The 20,564-nt window shown below is 36.5% G+C and overlaps 1 protein-coding gene across 1 annotated transcript in view; it reads left to right on the top strand.

Moving 5' to 3' along the window:
- The window catches only part of RETREG1 (reticulophagy regulator 1), a 68,509-nt gene that overhangs the window by 13,538 nt on the left and 34,407 nt on the right, over positions 1 to 20,564 (top strand). The window contains exons 2-3 of the mRNA XM_075142488.1: positions 634 to 740; positions 2,460 to 2,490. Of these exons, the coding sequence (XP_074998589.1) occupies positions 634 to 740; positions 2,460 to 2,490 (138 nt within the window). The remainder of the gene's footprint in view (positions 1 to 633; positions 741 to 2,459; positions 2,491 to 20,564) is intronic.

The following is a 20,564-nucleotide window of genomic DNA, read 5'->3' as shown; positions in this document are numbered from 1 at the left end:
ACACACACATAAATTTCAGTATTGATGTATTTCTTTAAACCACTGAGGACAAGCCAATGGCAATTGCTAAGTTGGGGCATACTGTTTGATTCTATAAAATATTAATGCACAAGCACCACAAAGAACCTATAGAATAAGCATGTTATTAAGCCCACATAACTTAAAGATCTGCATTTGTTACAAACTTCTGATGCCTAGAAGTTGTATGAAAAATGTTTCATTAGATTTTTCTCTACAGTGTCACATCTCCTCCTCTCCTGTTATCAATAAGTTAAATAAGTAGGTTAAGCAAAGTCTTCAGTGCAGTTAAACTTGATCCTTAAACAGAATCAAAGGTATTTAATGGTGAAAATTATCACAAAAAAAAAATAGTGGGACAACATGATGCAAAGCTGTTAGGAGTTTTGATTTAATGAGCTATGCTTGGGCACCTTTGAAAGAGCGTACCTTGTAATAATTTTTCTCTAAGTGTTTACTTCCTGTGAAAAAGTTGTGGGGAGAAACTGAATTCAATTAACGTAATATCAATCTCTTTTTTTCTCTTTATTTTCAGCACTGATAGCAGCTGTCAGTTTACGTATACTTCCAGTAAGTTTAAAAGTATTCAACGTTTATTTCTTCTTGACATTCTAGGTTTGTTGCACTGACCCCTTGGAGAGTGTATCATCTGACTTCTCTCATAATACTTGGAGTGCTAGTTCTTCAGATAATAAAGGATTTGGTATTCTCGAGGATAAAAGGTAAGGCAGTATACTGATAGAGTTCCTTGCTTAAATACCTGCAATTCAGAGCATGTTAGTTCATTACTAAATCCACTTCAATATTATGATTATTGTAAAAGTATTAGCTAATTTCAGAGAAAATAATATATATGTGATGATCTATTACCATTTTCAATGAAGTTTTGCTACATTTTATAGAAAAGGCACTAGGAGATTTGTTTTAGCATGAGTATAATTGGTGTCGGTGAACAATCATTCTTGTTTCTTAACTGCTAGGTCTGAAAATGTATTATTTTCTAAAATACAAAGTTTTCCTAAACATTCCTACTTCTTCTTACATTACTCTAATCACATCATTGTTGGAAAGTTTGGGAGACCAAATATCAGTTGATCAACTTTGTAAATAGATTGAGAAATGACCTATCTTAGCACAGTTGAAATAAAAAGTGAGCAGTATTTTTTTCTGCTTTATATAGTGTTTAGTTTGCAGTGTGTATAAAGTCTTACGTGAATACAACCAAGTTTGAAAGGGATTTTGAGTTGGCTGGGCTGGTGTTTGTTTGTTGTTTGTTGGTCATCAGTCTGTAATTTTCATTGTCAGGGAGATGTTTTTTAAAGTGTCTTATTTTGCCTTTTGTTTGATGTTGAATCCCCATGCAAAGTGTTTGAAAAATAACCTGAACATAGCACAAAAGCAGGAAATAGGTGTCAGAGAAGCATGGTATTCTTCTTTGATGTACTACCACGTCATTTCTGACTGCCAAAGCCTATTGTTCCCTGCTAAGTTACCGCAGTTATTCGCAACCTTTTTTGAAGCATGGTTCATTGTCATTGCCTTCTCTGGAGTTTTCATTACCATTCTGTTTCCTGCCTGAGCATTGCAAGCTCAGAGGCCAACTTAAAAAGCTTAGCAGAATTTGATTTTTAGGCTCTGTGTTGTATAAATCACCACTAATGTTGAATACCTCACTAGTTGGAAGGTGGTGATTTACATAAATTCTCTCTTAGCTGTAATTACTAATATTTTTATATTGGCCAAATCCAAGATGTACCAATATTGACCAAGCTAAGAGAGCAAGAATGCCATCCCATCTTCATTTGTGTTTCACTCTGTTTCTATGTGAATTTTTAACCATTCATCATAGAGATGAGGCTAGGGAGACCTGTGTTTCCCAGCTTACAGAATGGTTATTTTACTATAGTTAACTTTTTTTATTTTACTGTTGCCTTTGATGGCATCATACACAGAGTTCAAGAACAATCAGGTTCTTGAAGTAATACTGTAGAAATCTTGTGGTAGTGACTTGAAATCAATGAAGTGCCACTCCAAAAAGCAGAAGAAAATTCTTCCCAGTATAACACTTCTGTGTAGCTACTTCACACTTCCAGCCAACCACTAGATGGCAAGACTATTACAGATTCATAAGGAATGTAATGAAAGTGGTTGTCAGTTTGTAGATGTAATGCATAAGTTAATCTTCTCCTTCCATATGAAAATGTAGCAATATAAGATACTGATTTTTTCCATTTACATTTTTAACTGGTCTGTTAAGTTTACAGAAAACAATTCAAGAACTGTTACTATAAGTTAATATGCCCTTCCTGTTTTGACTGTTATAGAGACTTCCTTAGTAATTTTTACCCAAATTTGAACATTCCTTACGAATAAAGAAAAAAGTAATAATATTGTTTCTGTTTTAGTGCATTATGTTTCATCTTACGTTCCCACAATTGCAGGTGCGCAGCTTTGGAAGACCATCACTGGCAAGTAGGTATATTATTTTCAATACATTGGTTATTTAATATCTTCTTTATTGTTAGTCTGGAATTTAAAAAATAGTCTATTTTCCCTATAACTAAAATAGAACCCAATTATTTTGGTCTTAGCATCTTTTCTAAGTTTATTACTGCTTGTTCATCAATTTTAATTTTTAATAACTTTGTAGAAAGTATATTTTTTCTGATTTGAGTTAAAGTACAGAGTAAACATATCAAAATACTTTTAGAAATGCTTTTTCTTACAGTGGGATTATCATGCTTTGTGTTTTCTGGGAATTGGTGTTTTCTTTGAAGTTGGTTATTAGGGAAAAATACTATGTTCGTTAAGGAGGTAAGTTTCTTTTAGAACATTGTTATACCAGTGCTGTCTAGAAGTAGATAACTTCTGGGGTTTCCCTTTATCTCTTTAGTAGCCAACACAAGTAATTGATCATTATAATTTCAAATAAATATTAGTTGATATCCATAGGAATAGGAATTAATCAATAATTGTGAAGTCTGTTGACTTGCTATTGGGCTGACTCAGTCCACAGGCAAATGTTTGTATCTTCTTGTTAGTGTAGACCATATCATTGATTTAATTTGTTTGCAGTGTAAACAATGTCTCTAAATGGTTTACAGACGATCCATTTCAGAATAAAAGTTTGTATATTTAAGACATTATTCTTCTAAACAGACCACCAGGAATTACTGTATATCTGACATCATTTGAAAGCAACTGCTGTATTACAAATATGCATTAGTACACTATTGTATTACACCCTGACACTGAAGAAACAGTAATGCAAAGTTGGAAAGGAAAGATGCAGGGTTTTGTTTTCTGCCTAGAGATAGATACCAACATCATGGCAGTTACAGAAAGCAGTTCAGATGTGCAGTCATTCCTAAACTTCTAGAGAGATGAACTATCTTAGGCTTTCTTACAAACCTGAAGTGGAGCTGTGTGGAACTGATGACAGGTTAGTTCATGAACTAAGCAGCATAAAATGGTTCTTTTACCATAGCTAGTGCTACTCAATGTATCTGTGTAGACTGGCAGTGCTTCAAAGATTTTGATTGAGAAGCCATTACTGTGGCACAATAGATAGCGTGACTTGCGTTTCGTTCTTTCATCCTGTTCATTGTGAGAGAAATTTACATAAAACTTACTATCTTTTGGTTTTTGACATCTGAATTTATGTGTCTGTTTACATCAGAAAGGAGGAGGGCAAAGATAATCAAATTGCTCATGGAATGGAAGGAAACATAGGCTTTTAACTGCCCTTCGTTTCCATGAAAAATAAATCTGCAGTCCAAGACAATTTTTTTCTCTCACTCCCCAGTTCATCACATCCCAAAAACAGAACAGTTGATCTTCATGAAAAGACTATAAATAGTACTTCAAATATCTTGGGTTCAGGTTTTCAGGTGTCCAGAATCTTGGACTTGACTTGCTGGTCTGTGGAAAGCCCAATACAGAGAGCGGAAAAGAGAATTTGATGAGCTCACCATGGTCTGTTCTATTGGGTAATATAATAGAAGCGTTCTATATCTCTGTGTAAAATAATTTGCAGTGGTAAGAACACAAGGTCAGTTCATACGTCCATGTAGCCCGGTATCTGCTTTCTGAAAGCGACCAGCCAGGAGAAACATGGCCTTGGGTAGTGTATTAAAGCAGGACAAGCTTGCTATGTACTTCTCCTGGTGTACTTTGCCAGCCTCCAGCAGCTTCCAGTTAAAGGACTTCTAAGCACCAGAAGTGGTCTCTTTTTTTTTTTTCTTCTTTTTTTTTTCTTTTTTTTTTTTTTAACCCCTAAACTGTTCTAGGTGGACCTTCCATGAATTTGTCTCATTGCTTTTGTTCTTACAAACTTCTGATATTTGCAACATCCTGTAGCATGGATATCCACAGCTTTAACTATGTGTTTTGTGAACACAGCCTTGTGTTTGTTTACTGCTGTAATAATAGTTTCTTAATCCCTTTCTACTTTCGTGTTGGAAGAAATAGTGAGCAATCACTCTCTATTAATATTCTCCAGCAAGCTGTGACTTTATAAACGTCTATCCTGTCCTGTTCAGTCCATGACTACTTAATTGTTCCTAAAATAGAAGTTCTCTGTAGCTTTGATATCTCCATTGTGCTTTTCTGCACTTTTCTTCCATTCTGTTATCCGTTTTGTCATGGGGTGGGGGCAGAATTAGAAATAGTGTTCAGCGTTCAGGGAGACATTGGACTATACATTGATATAACACTATACTTTGTCATAAAAAATACCCTCTCTTCTTTTCAAAATAAATCCTAATGCTTGATTGGCTTTTTTTAACCTCTGCTGAGCTCTGAATTGATTTTTTCATGGATATATAATCATCTCAAGATTATGTTGCTGAGTACTAAAGGTCAGCTTCAAGCCCACGTGACTTTAAGATTTTTTTTTTCCATGTGAATCTTTTCACATTTCATCTGCCTTTTGACAAGCAAATCACTTGATACTTCGTTAAAGTTCTACGATTCCTTGCAGTTGGTTTCCATCTTTACCAGAATAATTCCTCTTACATCCTATGACTTCTTAGTCTCTGTAAGAGCATTTGATGAGAGACCTTGTTGAAAGCCTTCTCAGAAATCCAGGTGAATTTTTATGGATATCAGCGTTCATTTACAAGCTGGTTGACTCTTTGAGAGCACAGAAGGCTTGTGATGTGATGTCCTTTACAAAATTGTACTGTAGGACAGCATGCGTGTCCTTTATTAGATTTCCTGACAGTTTGCACAGAACAGAGATGAGTCTTTACTGGTTTGCAGTTCTCTGGCTCTTGCATACTTTCTCTAAAAATAGATGTTGCTTTAGACACTTCACAGTCCTCTGGTGTTAAGGCGGCTTTAAGAGAGGTTATTTAGCATAAATGAAATTTCAACTGTTGCACCCTAGCTTTCATTTAGAACTTTTGTAAGTTCACATAAAGACTTTATATTTGTTAGCACTGTGGGTAGGTATTTGTAGTTTTGTATTTTTTCTCTTCTTCTGAATGCTAACATATAAATGTGCCAGTTGATTGGGTTAAAATTGGAGGAACTGCTAGAAGATTTTGAGGCTGGGTGCGTGGTTGCTTTTCATTTTACTCAAGATCGGATATGAAAAACTGTTTTCATGTTATCTTATCTAAGCAACCTGTGTCAAATGCATCCCCATACTGTCTGTTTACAAAAAACACTACCCAGCAGAGAATCACATGCTCTTAAATAACATACAGAGGAAAAAAAAATAGATCTGTGGTACTGTGAATGAGAGGCAATGCTTGTTCTAATAAATGAAATGTGTTTATGACCATTCTCTGGCATCACGGCCCACAGGCACAAAACAACTGTGTCTGCAGGATTTAACGGTCCACACAGAATGGCCCTGTGCAGACTGGAAGGGGTTCTTGGTCTGTGCCAACTTTGAAACTACCTTGGGTCGTTTGGGAAAGCGCTAGTTGGCATGTGCCAAAACTGTGCCAAGAGCTATTTTAATGGTTTAACTGCATAAATGTCCCACTCTAGTGCCCAACAGCATTGCCACACACTGCTTAGTTTATCAAAATAGATATAGTCAGAAAGTAACAAATGATCTGAACAGACTCGTTTCCTGCCTTGCCTTTGTGTTACGTAATTCTGTTTTTGAAAATTACTATCATTCCGTCGCTATCACACTATGTTGTGTCATAAATGGTGGCACAGCTTTATGATGATTTTAATAATGAAATGGTATGCTTTGTACTATTGTTTTTGCAATTAAAGCTTGTGGTAGTTGGAAGTGAATGACTGCTTATTACTGTTCTGAAACTTGCATTTCTTCAACATGCACGTGCACTGTGCATCCCTTCTGCTGCACATACACTCCAAGCATCAGAGATTGGAGTCCTTCAGTAACGATACTGTTAACTTGTTGCACTTGCTTTTGGTCCTCCTTGGTCTTTGTTGAGCACTGCTGACTCAAAAAAGCAAGAGTAGCCTCTCTTCTTTTTCATTGCCCTAACTCAAATGGCGAATGCTAGTTGCCGCCTATTTAAAATATGTCTATGTAAGAAGACCTGTGCTTTTATTTCTAATGGAGTTATTTAGTACTATATTAAGTTAAAAATTTTAGAACTGAAGCAAGATGAGGACTCATCCTAAACCTTTCTCAGTGAAGCAGGCTCTTGTAGTACGTTCTGTTTCTGAATCTGCTTCTGTTTCTGAGGAACTTCTCTACTGATATCTTGCCTTTTTTTAAAAATGGATAACAACTGTTAAAGGAGCACTGGAAAATTACTTTCTTTTTCTTTATAAAGCTGTTTTATTTCTTCCCATCCTAACAACAAGATTTATTCGAAACCTGGTGCTTCACTGTTCAGTGCTAGCAGATGTATTAGAATATACACAGGAATTGTGGCACACCTTCGTTTCTTGAGTGGTCAAACTTAAGGAGGTCAAATTAATATTCATTCAAAATTATCCTTTTATAGCAAGCCTAAAAAAAGTCAGTTGCAGCCTGAGAAGAGACTAAGCAACAGTCCTTTAAAATGGCCACCAGAAAGTGACTGAAGAGAATAAGCCAAAAAGGAAGAATTAATGCTGTGAAAACTGGAAGAACTGCATAGCTAGTTCTCAGGCCCCCCTATGCTTTATCATGTTCTTAACCAAATTAAAGCTACTGACTTCTAGGAAGAGACTTGCCTGACCGAAGATGGCGTTAAGCTCCGTACTGCACTAATAGCCGCATCAGCTGCACAGACTGCAGTTGGTGTGCAGTACGTAATACATTTTTATACATTGAATGTCTTCGTTATAATTCTTTAGGCCGTGAAAATAAGTCCTGAAAGGGTTCTCCTGGCCCTGTATTTTGAAAGGAAGACTTCTTCTTCCCAGAGTGGGGCTTTCCTCCCAGGTAGACTTGCATGCTCTCTTCTGGTCCCAAGAGGACCAAGACTTAGACTTCTGTAAGAAGAAACAAACAAAAAAAGACATTTCTTGGTTGCAGCTTTTAACTGGCAGCTGTCTTTATTGAAGCAATTTAGGACTTGATGTTGAAAGCCATGAGCTTATATTGAAGCTCTCTTGAAGCTCAGTAGTTAGCCAACTGGAGTATTTCTAAGATAATAGCCTTCACTGACAGAAGGTTGCAAACAGACACACAGAGGTTTTGTCCAAGCCCAGGACATTCCTGTTTCTCGCCACCCCCCTCCTCCAGTGCCTCCTTCAGAGATTCCTTTTTTGAGAGTTTACTGTGGTGATACTTGTGGACCCCCAGAGCCATCAAAGTTGCTGCTTGCTTCCCGGGGAAAGAGGCTTACTGCTTGGTAGGGAACTACATCCGTTATTGGTCCAGCAGGTGCTAAATCCCTGTCATGACAGATCAGCTTCAAATTCAGGTCCTAACTTTCATCTTTTGACCTACAGAAATTCCGCACTTGCATTAGCCCAGCTCATAGACGTTTGTATGCGTTGCAATGGTCAGTGCACTCTGAACAACAATATTCTGTATTAGCATTGTTTAGAGCTTGACAGACTTCACACAATGTGTGGTTATTGTTTTTTTCCCAAGAAGAAGAAAAAAAATCTTTTGAATCTAATCATAGCTCCGTAATGCACGTGTGCAAAATTCTTCTTAGTATGTCACTGACAGCTATGGAAAAAACTCTTCGTGTTATCGCTAAAGATAAATGAGACAATTCCCCCTTTCATCTAATTACCATGCTTCATTTATTATGTCGGAGGCTTTACATACCTCTGATTTGCATGTGCTTTGCCTGCTGGGTTGGCTTAAGACAATCTGCAAGTCATTTGCCTAAAGATTTCTGATGTAGTCTGCCTAGTCTTTATTTCGTGATCAATGGAGAAAGAATTGAAATACTCTGTGAGATATATAGCATGATTCATCTTGTCCTAAATGAAATGTCTGTAGGCTGGTCAGGTACATTGTACCTTAATGGTGACTTTTTGTTTCCCTTGAATATATACAGTAAGCCTAGGGTGGTGAGATGAGTAAGAGCATTTACAACCCTTGTGTCATTATTCCCTGTTGGTCTGAAGGCCTGTCTGTCTTAAAGATGCCTGTGACTGGTGCTTGTGGTTACAAGAAGCAGACTCTTGCAGCAACATGCTGGAATACCATTCCACAGCAGTAACAAATGCAGGGCTCGACCAACAAGCGTGGGGACTAGATTTACCTCTGTCTCTTTGTGTGTGCAAGCAGCTTCTCTGAAATGAATCTCTGGCACAGTATGATTGTGTATTCCGTTCATTCTTGAGACCTTGAGGATATGCTGCTTAACCATAACTCAAAAAAAAAGTTCTGTCCTTCAGGGTGTTGCGAAGAGATCTCTTTGTAGATGGGCGGATTAGGAAATAGATTTCCATTAGGAAATCTAAACAGAATCGAGGTTGTAACAGAAGTGTTTCTGGTTTATGCTTGGTAATCCATTTCCTTGATGTTGTAGATAGGAACAAAGCTAATGTAAGGCCAGTCATATGGGCCAGTCAGTACCGAAACACGGATTTTTCAGTTTCTGTTGTGCAGTCCCTTAATCTTGGTTTGGTCATCCAGACGAGATCCATTCTTCACATGGCTGTACACAACTGCATGAAATCTGGTAACAGACTGAAGGAAAAACTTCCTGTGGACCTACAGGAAGGCAGAGGGCAGAATATAGTCTAATAGCTAAATAGATAAAAATAGGTTCAGACTGCAAATATTTCCTTCTTCAGTTGTTGCAATATAATCTGAAGGCATCTAGTGTATTCAGAGACTTCCACTCCTGGTATTTTGTAATGTTTGCTGTTTTGTTAATTTCAGCTCATATATTCATATGAGTTTGTGCTGGAATATATATATGGCTGAATAACATACCTCAAATAATTCTGCTTAAAAATATGATTCTCCCAAATGTTCTTAACGTAAAAAAGTGGTTGCAGTCCTGCAGAAAGTGGATGCATACTTGTGGAACTGTAGTCTTAGCAAACGGAAATTGAGTTTTATTTGCTGTTTAAACCTATATTTTATTTATTCAGTAGCCACTGTACTGTACAAATACCAAATTGTAATTATCCTTGGTTTTATATAATGCATTGTCACAAGTCAGATAGCTAGCAATATGCATGGTGTTGTTTTTTTTCCAAATCACAAAGGCACATTACATATAAATGCTCAAACCTCCTGCAGATTGCAGAAAGAATTGTCTACATTGCAAAAACTTCTTGATACTTGTATTTTTTTTTCTTTTTATATCGCGTGACTTTATTCCTGCTTTCTGGCTAGTTATTTCCAAATTGTTAGCTCACTTCTCAAATAATGTGTTCTTCAGGGTTTATTTTTATTTGATAAATGATAAAATCAGCATTCTGGTAAAATTTTGTGTGTTTGTTTTCTTACAGGAACAAAAAATAATGATACTTCAATAGAAAAGCTGTTAACTTTGGCAAAAGTGTCACACTTGAAGTCTGAAGACTGTTTAATACATTTTCCAGCATACTTATCCTTGGTTTTTGGTTGGTTGGTTCTTTTTTGTTTAAGGGGAGGGGAAAAGAAGGAGATGGCACAGCCTTTGTAGGTGTTACGTATCTCACTGGTAGAAATAGCTGGTTTGTTTGGCTTGGTTCTTTTCTTATATTAGCCAGAAATAATGTGTGCTGCATATAACCAATTTCTTCTCACATAGAGTGGTTTGCAAACTTTTGAAGTCAGACCTGCTATCTGCGGTTGTTAGTAATTTGGTTATAACATGATTCTGCCTTAGCCATCACAAGACATTTTCTTTTCTTCCTCGTCTCCAGGAGCTCAATTCACCTTTCATTATTATATACCAAACAAATATTGCATACCTCTTTCTGTAAGCCTTATTTGCCTTCCGTCCCTATTAGTTAAAAATAAAGGTTAAACGTTATTGTGGCTGCAAGAAAAGAATAATTTCTGAGGAAGTAAGGGCAGAAACAAAGGACCAGCAGAATTCGTCTGGGACTGCTTTCACTTTTTTTGACAAGGATATATTCCATCAACCCAATTTAATATTTGCTGAGTCGTGAGTTATGTTTTCAGAAACTTTTATCATTTATGTTTGAGTACCTGTATTGCTCCTAGCATGATGCTCATACTGAGGCCTTATCAGTATCAAGTAAAAGAGATGACTTGTGGTGTATACCATAAATGTCTTGTAAATGCATCCAAGACATAGATTTATTTTTTCTAAGACTATTGCAAATAACTCAAGTAGCTTATATTCTGTTGGGAACATTCTCCTTTTTCGCTACACTGCTTGTTTGGTAAGTTGTTTCCCATTTTGCATTCATGCATTTGGCTTGTCAAATACATTATGTCCCTGATGAGTTTGGCTGGTTGATTGTTTCGTGCCATTTTCCAGTTTGAGCTCCTCTTTGGACCCTGATTCTGTCCTCTGCAGTGTCTGCCACTCCTCCCAGGGTATTGCCACTCACTCACCTGAAGGATTAGTGCAGATACTGAATGAAAATGCTAAGGACATATCAATCTCTCATAACCACACACTTCTAATACCTGCCCTTTTGTATGGCTTTTCAATTAAACGTGAAGTTATCCTATGGGGATTGCATATAAGCCGTATTTTTGCAGTTTGCTTTTAAATGTCATATAGGAAATTTTCAAAAGCATTGCAACAGTTGAGATGTATGCTTCCATCTTTTCTTTAGGACGGGCTATGTACTTTTTTAAAAGAAATATCCCTTCTTTTTTACGTACTTGGATCTGAATAATCCTCGTTGACTTCTTTAACAGCTTCTCAGTAACTTGGTCAGTATCTCTCCAAGGATCCAAATGAGAGCAGTTGATCTGAAATTGCTTGGATAGCCCTATTTTTTCTAGTTTTAACTTCATAAATCATAATTCCTTGAGAAATGTATTACTCTCTTCATTTGTCCCACAACCCTGTCCCTTCCTCTAACCCATTGGCTAGTTTTAGTCAAAATTATCAAGAATTATTTTAAACTTTTTATTCTATTTAGAGAGCTCTGAAAGATTTCCATACTATATATTTTGGTTTTGCAGCACTGAGATACTAGGGAGTCATTCAGAAGATTGCCGTTGTTTACCTCTGGGAAATTTTTTTTCTTCTGTTCTTCTGATAACAAAAGTGGTTTTATACAAATATTTAATCAGAATTTGAAGATACAGAAGAACACCTCACATATAATCTGATTTGACTGGTTTTTTTTGGTCTCGCTAATCTCTCACAAACAGGAGATTTCAGTAATCATTTCTAATGTTTCTTTCATATTGTTTGAAAGCTTTTTTTTTTTAGTGTTCTGTTTGTATCTTGTCAGGGATAAACAAATATTATTCCTTGAATAAGTCAGAAGGAGTAATTTCATGGAACAACTTCAAGAGATTTCATGTGGAGGCTTCTAAAAATCTTTATATCTAGCATTACAGTTGGGCTCGATGATCTTAAACCTAAATGATTCTATCACTCTGTGATTCTATGATTTTGGTGGTTTGCCTCCATGTTGGAAAAAAGGTCATCTGGGCAGCAGCACAGAGATACATGTATTTTTACTATGCTTAAATAAACTAGGTTTGAAATAGTTTTATTCAAGTGAAGTCACTGCATCCATGATTAAATGTGTGAAATAAATACCTGACATAAGTGCAGTCTTTGCAAACTGCAGGGTATGCTGCATCCTGTGCAAAAGTGACTCAGTAATTAAATTCCTTTGTTACTCATTGGTAAAAATGTACTCTTACACTCAATTGAAAAATGCTAGCTCCATAATGATGGGAGGATGGAAATACAGCCTTTGTTTGTCATTTTTTATTTAAACATAAGGCAGTTTTTCTTCAGCAATTTTCAACATATAGTAAAGCCAGCTCTATTCCGTGTTTAATTTTTTGAAGTATGGAGCTGCAGTCACCGTTCAATTATTCATGAGAGTTTTGCTTCTGGATCCACTGTGTCAAAAACGCAGTTCTGTTAAGGTGTCTGTGAGCACAGCCAGGTGGATTTGTATGTTGTGAACAACCTGCTAATTCTGAGCTGACCCAGTTCTGATAGCTCTGTGTCATGCTCGCTGGCATGTCATCTAATACCTGTATTATCATCACTGGGGAAAAAATGCAACCTCCCTGCTGCTGCCTACCATCATCCAGGCTGTCTCACATCTTTTTTTATTGTTATGTTTATTGTAATGATAAAATGTTTCTTTTGATCACAGTATTAACTAAACATTAAGTACAAGATATGTAAAATTGCAGGCGTTTTGGTTTTTTTAGTTCAGCTTGTTTCCAGCACTGAGAAAACAAAACAACTCCTGGAAGCTGATAGGAGTTGAAAGGAACATGATAAAGCAAATACAGAAAATTCCGTTGAGGAGGTGAGTGGAGAAATGAACCAGAGATTCAGAAAGAGAAAATCGCCAAAATGGTTAGTGTTATTCTGGAGCTCTCAAATGCCACTTGTCCCTTTCTCAACTTTGCACTATCTCAATAACAAGTGCTTAGATCTACTCCTCTGTCTCAGACAAGAGCAAGTATGGCAAGTGCTCCATTTGAATTCGCGGATTTGTACAGTGCAGTTGCCTGCCGTTTGCCAAGTTTTCCCAGCTTTCAGCAAGGGAGTTTGGAGGTATCCTTCACTTTTTAATATTTTCATGTTTCTTACTGATACAGCAATATTGAAACCAGTATTTTTCAGCAGCAGAGATAAAGCTTTAAAAGTCTAATTACAGGGAAAACAAAACATACTCTCTTCTGTATTGAGTTGTGGGCCACACTTTGGACATACTGTGAAAGCTATAAGCTTCTCTTCAAGTATTCATCTATCCTATCTTCGTGGGTTGATTTCTTAAGTGTGTGAACATCTGTATAGAAAAACTGTATCTGAAAAACTGCAGAGGAATTGTGCTGGTGCCATCCATCTCAGATCACTTTGTCTGTCTGTCTTCAGGGGCCCCTCTTGAAGCAAGTAATTAATCTTTGCTTGTTGTGGGGTGCAAGACCCCCACAGAGAGTATCAGATGAATTAAAAGAAAAGGGACAACATTTGGGTACCTCCTGAATCTAAGAAAATGTTGTTGTTCTGACCATTTTTGAGCAGATCGGTGTTCTCATGCTAACCAGAGCATCTGTTATTCTTTCCCTATTTATTTTTCAAAGCTGCTTGGAAATTGTCAGCTACTGGCAGACATACTTTAATTATTACTGTCAATTCTGAGTATTACTGCATTTTCAGTATAAATTCCTTGCTTTGTTTCTTTTTTTTACTTGTTTATATTTACAAAGTTTGTTATAAATAGCATGCTTCAGAGGCAGGGTGTAGAAGAGTCTACTCTTACTTTGGCTGCCAGCCTAAATAGCATTATAAGAAAACCTGTCCAAGGATGTGATTGACAGGTATTTCCTCAATAAGAAAGTGAAACTTGGAATGAAGTGTATGTGGGGAAAAGTGACGAAGACCCCTCATATTCTTGGTAAAGATCCTTCCAGTTGAAGGATCCAGTAGGTTTGGACATACTCTTATAAAATGTCAGCCAAAAAGTAGTGTTCATTCTTAGACAGGTGTACGTCAAGTCACATGTTGAACTTAGGCTCAAGTTATGAACTACCTCTTGAAGGGTAGCAAAAGCCTTCCTACTCGGCTCAGACAGGGAAAAGCGAAGACTTGGATGCAGTCGCATCATTCTGCACGAAGAGCTGGTCACTCCCTGCCTCTGTCAGCTCTCACCCTGAATATTTATCCGTAATCCATAAAGACTTTTGAACAAGTATTCGGTATTCTGGGATTTTTTAATTTATGGTGGGAATCCATATGAAATGTCTTGTAGTTTGTAGTTGTGACTATGTAGAAGTAGCGGCATATCAGTACACCAGAATTAACACTAGGTTACTGGTTGGAGTGCAATCTTTAATTCCTTATTTTCAAGTGGAGGTACTGTATTCCAAGGCTTTGCAGACAGCACTAACTGGAAAAAGTCAGTTCCTTCTAAAGAATATCCTTTTTTTAGGACAACTCTCAGAGTTAGCAAGGCTATCTTCTAGTTAAAAGATTTCAAAGAGCTTAGGCAGACTTAGTAAAATGTCTAGACAGGTAGACCTTAGCTCCATATTGTTGTATCTTTGAATTGGTTAACAAGCAATAGTACTTTTTTAGAGTGGTGAGGTACCAAGCCCTGTTAAAGAAAACAGAAAACTGACATACAGTCAAAACATCCTTTCTGTAACTCTTAGTAGGATTATACCATACAATAAATTTAACTACTGCCTAATCCAGGAACAGCCTGTCTGATTGCCACAGAGCTCTTGGGCATGTTTGCTTGCCTCAGAGACTTGTTCTGCTTGCAAATGTAATGTTCATATTTTTCACCTTTTGTATCTATTTTAAAATGTTCTTTATTATATAATTAGGTGGGTTACTTTGAATTATTATTAATACCTAAACCAGCAGAATATTGTTGCAACAAGTACCAGACAGATCATGAGTAGAGGTAGACTGCATTTCTGATCAGTGTGGAGCTTTGAACAGAATGACAGACCTCAAATTGCTCATCAGGAGAGAAGTTCACAAAACTGACCTTTTTAAAGGGTAGAGAGTAAATTTAAGTGGAAAGATTAATGTTAAAATGGTCATGTGTCCTATTCCGTATATTTATTCCATTGCACATGCAACATTTTCACCATGGGTATTTTTATTCTATTCTTACTGCTTTCCGTTTTAACAGTTGAACAACTGTGAGAGATAATTTACAATCCTGAAGTCATTTGACTTGTCATCTTAAAGGGTATTTATAAACTATAGCATTCAGGGAGCCCCCAGTGTTACTTTAAATAGAGAGACTGCTTTTAGGATTAAGAAAAAAAATGGACTGTTTAATTTTGGAATTGCTTTTCTTAAACACAAGTCAAATCATATTTGATAAAAAACTCCATAAAAACAGGTAGCAAGCTTAACCATCTTCTGTATTTTCATATTATCACTAAAGACTGCATGAAGAGCAAATTATATGGCTTATGCCAAACACAAAAATCTGAAAAAGATGTGTTTCTCCTGCAAGTACAAATAGCTTTTTTCCCCTTTTAATATTGGTCTGTATTATCTGTTTCCTATAGGCAGAAATGCTGCTTTGGTTATTTTATTATTTTGAGAAGAATAGGGTTTTTTCCACACAAAAAAAGTTACTGAATCAAATACCCAAACCTGCCATAGGTATATTTATCAGAGGCAGTCTCCCAGTTTCAGTGGTTGCTTGTCACTGTTGTTGCTTGTCACAGATTTATTTTCTTGCCACACAAATCGGCATCAATCTGATTATGAGAATATATATACATGATGTACAGGAATGGTTCTGGGGCCAGTTGTCCCTGAGCATTGATTTCAGCATCATGAGACCAGCTTTCGGGTCATTCTGCAGACAATGCAAAGGTTTCTAGAACCTGAAACCCAAGTCATTGAAGTGGTATCTGTTTTTTCTGCTGAGGAAGCTTGCTTTTCTGTACTATGACATGTGGTTTGAGAAACTGAATTATTTAAGTAATATTTTTTACTGCATTATATCTCAACAACAGGAACAAAGCTTGAAAATTCTATAGTCCTACACAGTTTTCCATATGCAGTATGCAGCAAGAATATAGAAATTACATATTCAGTTTTGTAAAAATGCTGTTTTTCACAAGGAGAAAATATGTGCAGGTCTCCTAACAGCCTATTGAGTTAATTCCTGTCAAGTTTTCAAATTCTAAACAATTTATAAAGCATATTGGAAATTTGAGGGTAATAAGAAGGAAAAAGAAAAAGGCAATTTTGGTTAATTTGAGAACTTGATAAAAGAAGCAAGAAACATTTATGATTAATGAAACAAGATATTTATAAATATATACTAGTTATGGCTATGGAAGGAAGAGGACGTCATTGCTTGGAATCTTTAGAACGGTAATAGTCAGGAGAAAGATCAGAGTAAGTAGAGTTGAGTTTATATAGTAGTTGGGTTTTGACCTTTAATTGCATCTGGTTTGCCAAATGCGAGCATTAGATTACAAAACGCATGATGGAAGTTATTTACAGGGGGCATGAGAACCTATAGTTGTAGTCCGTTTGGTTTTTTGTTTTTGTTTTTTTTTTTTTTTAATGTTGCAGACGCCTGGGTGCTTGTAACACGTGAGGGTGTGTTTCTCAGCACGGCATCTGATTAGTCACTAATTTAGTAAGGAATGTCCTGGCACACAGTTTTGTCGAAGCATGTGAGCCTATCAGAATAACATATTATATTCTTTTAGGTGTTTCGACATACAGTTGAGTAAAACAGCTCAGCTGTTTTGGAACAAACATTATGATATTCCTTCCCTGAGTCTCCTGTTTTTTGTCTTTTTTCTTACTGGCAGAAGAGATGTTGCATGTTTACCTTCTGAAATATATTTCATGCCTTAATTCTTTTTTTTTTTGTTAATATTCCAAGATGTTTTAGAGTCTAAGTAACACTGGAAATCAGTTCTATAAAGCTACATGTCTTTTATTTTTACACTGAGGAAAATAGAGGGTAGCATATGCTCATTATGTTTTTCATGCTCTGCAAGTTTCCCCACTCCTTGAATACAGATGATCAGACATATTCAGGATACCAGTTTAATAAAAAATTTCAGAGATAAATATTTACTGTAGCACAAAAACACAAAAGTTCTCCCAAGTCCACCTGAATGTTATGGTCACAGCACCATATGACACACACTTCCTTCTCCTGTCTTAGATTTGATATAAGGAGAATGATACTCTTCCAAAACTTCAGCCTTTTTTTACCGAGTGCTTGGATTGGTAGTACAATTAATAGATCACTGACGTAGCTGTGGCCATTGATGTTACTGTAGGTCAGTTCATAGTGTGAGGTAATGCTTAAGAGAATTTCACAGTGAATATAAAAATAACCAATATGAAAGTAGTAGAAATATTTTTTAATACTTTAAAAGTAAAATATTAACATTCTTTAAAAATCTATATTAAAAATTTCAGACAAGAAGACTGTGACAGAATGCTGAGTAGAAATTGATGTAGTCTAGTTGAATTTCCAAAAGGCATTAGCTAAAACCAAGTAAGTAACTCTGCAATATGAGAGAAGATGCTCCCATGAATTAAAAAAACAGATGGAATACAGGGAACAGCAGTGAGAGTAAATGCCTAGCCTTCGTGTTAACGGAAGGTTGGAGAAAGTCCTGCAGCAGTGTGTGCTGGAACCATTCTGATAAATGTACTCATAAGTGATCCTGAAAAGGCAGTGAATAGTGGGATGGTCAGGCCTGCTGGAGGTACCAAAATTATTCAGGGAAATGAAGACAAGGACTGACTGTGAAGAATTTAAGAAGATCCTTATGGCATTCCTTCACAGTAAAATAGCATATGAAACTGTAAAGTTATGCAGGAATACCAGTCCTAAATTCACACATAAAATAATAGTGTCCAAAGGTGACTAACCACTCATGAATAAGATGTGGTCTCACAAAACCAGCATTGATCAACAGACTAAATCTACTGTTAAGTATCAGTAAAAAAGACATACAGGCAAAAGTAAGCCCAGCCACATGCCACTCTTACAAATTTGTTGTACGTCCACATCCTGAATACTGTGTGTGGTTCTGATCTGCTACCTCCCAGAAAAAGATACAGGAGGAAAAAAGTCCAGAGTAGAGCAACAAGGTAGAGCAAATATACGTAACTATTTCCGTAGAAAGAACAAGTAAATGAGATAGGACTTTTCAAAAGAGAAAAGGAATAATTAAGGGGAAATACAGTAGAGGTCTCTAAGATACCCTAAAGAACATGCCTTCTGTCACGCTATTGGAATGAGGAGGCATCAAAATAGCAGGCAGCAGGCTGAGGTAAAAAAGTGTAATTAAGGTTTAGAAATCCTTGACATAGGATTGTTGTGAACATTAGAACTATATGTGGATTAAAAATACAAATTATAGGACAGTTCTTTGAAGAAAATTAATTGAAGGCTGTTAAATAAAAAATCACCTCTGGCTTTGAAAGTCCCCGAGTTGCAGATTGTTGGAGGCTGTATGGTATTTTATGGAGGTATCATTACGTATTTTGCCGTGTTCTTATTCTGTATCCCCAGGTATTCAATTTTGGCAGCTGTTGAAGACAGGGCACAGGGCTAGATGGACCTTTGGCTGACCCAGTGTAGCTGTTCTTGTTAAAAACGTTACAAGCATTGACTTTTTATTCAGTTAAGTGACATAGTAAGACTGAAATAAATGCATCTATATATTTCTGCATTTGTATATATTGTTAATAAATTGTATATGAATGTTAAAGCGTGAGAAATCCCAGAAGGGCATGTGAGATAGCTGTTGCCCAATTTTAGACTGAGTGTCTGTTGCTACCGCCACATTCTATGGAAGTTGCAAGGTCAATGTGTACCTTAAGAACTTGCTTTTATGCATTTAGGCATGAGATCAGAGTAATAAAATCAATCAGAGCCGTAATATCTGAAGTTTGCACATCTGATCTTTAAAAAAATACTGCTGTAAACATTTTTAACAACTTTTAGCCAAATGCATGTATGTGTTTTCTTAGAACACAAACTGAGACAAAAGCATTTAAGACTGTTGTATTGTGTATTGATAGCAAAGACTCCAAATGTGTCTGAACAATTATTATATGAAGTTCTCGTGTCAGGGCTGTACAGGAACAAAACTGTTTCCATTGTGAGTTCACCATAAGCAGACAATTTTCGTAGGATGTGTAGCTTGGCAACTTCTGTCCTAACTTGTTAGCTGAATTGGATATTTTCTATTATAATCAAAGTCTCAAAACATGGGAATTCAGCTGAAAACTCCTTAATCTGATGATAAATAGAAATATAAAGAAGTTTCTGAAAAAAACACATAAACAGAATTTTTTGTTGACGTTTCAAATCCTTTGCTCAAAACTCTTCCTGATGTACCTTGGAAAATATTTGTTTCATCGATCAGTAATCAAACAAAAACATACTAAAGAGGCTTTTTTTTTTTCTCCAAGAATGACTTTAGCATATGGAAATAGGTCTTCTTGGGCTTTCTTTGTCAGTCACTGAAATGAGGTGGAGAGAAATGCAGGATACCTGAGAAGTAGTTGAAGGGTGTTGTATTTAAAGTGCTCTTAATATTTCCCAAATAAAGTATGGGGTTGGTTTTGTTTTGTTTTGTTTTTAAATAAGAAAAACTCACCTCGCTGGACTAAAGTAAAAGTCTGAATAGAGTGTTATTTTTTCACCCTTCTACTTCCCTCCTCTATAGGAACATCTATAGGAACATCCAGGGAGTTGGACTCAAGGATCCTTATGGGTCCCTTCCAACTTGAGATATTCTATGATTCTATGATCGGTATATCAGCAGAGAAGGTTTTTCAAAGCAAAGGATGCTTTCTCATAGATATCTTGGAGAGCAAGATTCTGAAGGAAACAGCAAAAACTGTGACAAAATATCATGTATTTTACAGATTTATATAGATAAAATACATGTATGAATAAGTAACTTCTAAATTGAAAGCTTAATTTTTCAGTCTTCTGGCAGCAAAATCTACTATTGAAATGTATTTCCTATAGCTTAACAAAAAGATTTCTTTAGACATCCATGAAAAATGAGGGAAAAGGAAGTTCTAACAGTGATAGGGGCTGCTATTGTGCTGTGCAAAATAAAGTGTTCTGTACATGTGTTCTAAAGCACCTTATGAAATGGATGGAATTTAAATAAAAATGAATAGTAAAGGAACAGGGAAAGGAAAATTTGTCTCTCACACTTTGAGACAAAAGTCTAGATAACTGAAGTTAATTTGGCTTCCCACTAGTGCTGTCAGCCTCTCACCAAAATGTCATGTGTATTATCATCTTCTCAAGGCAGGGCGAAGGTTATCGGGAGCTCAGTGCTTCTGGCTGAGTGTTCTGGCAGCGCCCGCCCCACCAGTTCAGAGGATTCCTCTAAATCACAGATCTGCCTGTGCCCTTGATGACAAATGGGTTAGGCTGCAGGTCTTCATTGATCATCACTCCTGGTCTCTTTCTTGACTTCTGTTAGCCCAAGAGCCATTTAGCTCTGTAGGGTTTTTTTGGGGTAGGTGTGATTGCGGAAGGGGGTCGAG

The sequence above is a fragment of the Calonectris borealis genome, chromosome 2 (genome assembly GCF_964195595.1).
Source record: "Calonectris borealis chromosome 2, bCalBor7.hap1.2, whole genome shotgun sequence".
In the NCBI taxonomy this organism is placed as follows: domain Eukaryota; kingdom Metazoa; phylum Chordata; class Aves; order Procellariiformes; family Procellariidae; genus Calonectris; species Calonectris borealis.
The sequence above is the reverse complement of the archived record's forward strand: the minus strand, read 5'-3'. Positions and strand labels throughout refer to the sequence as shown.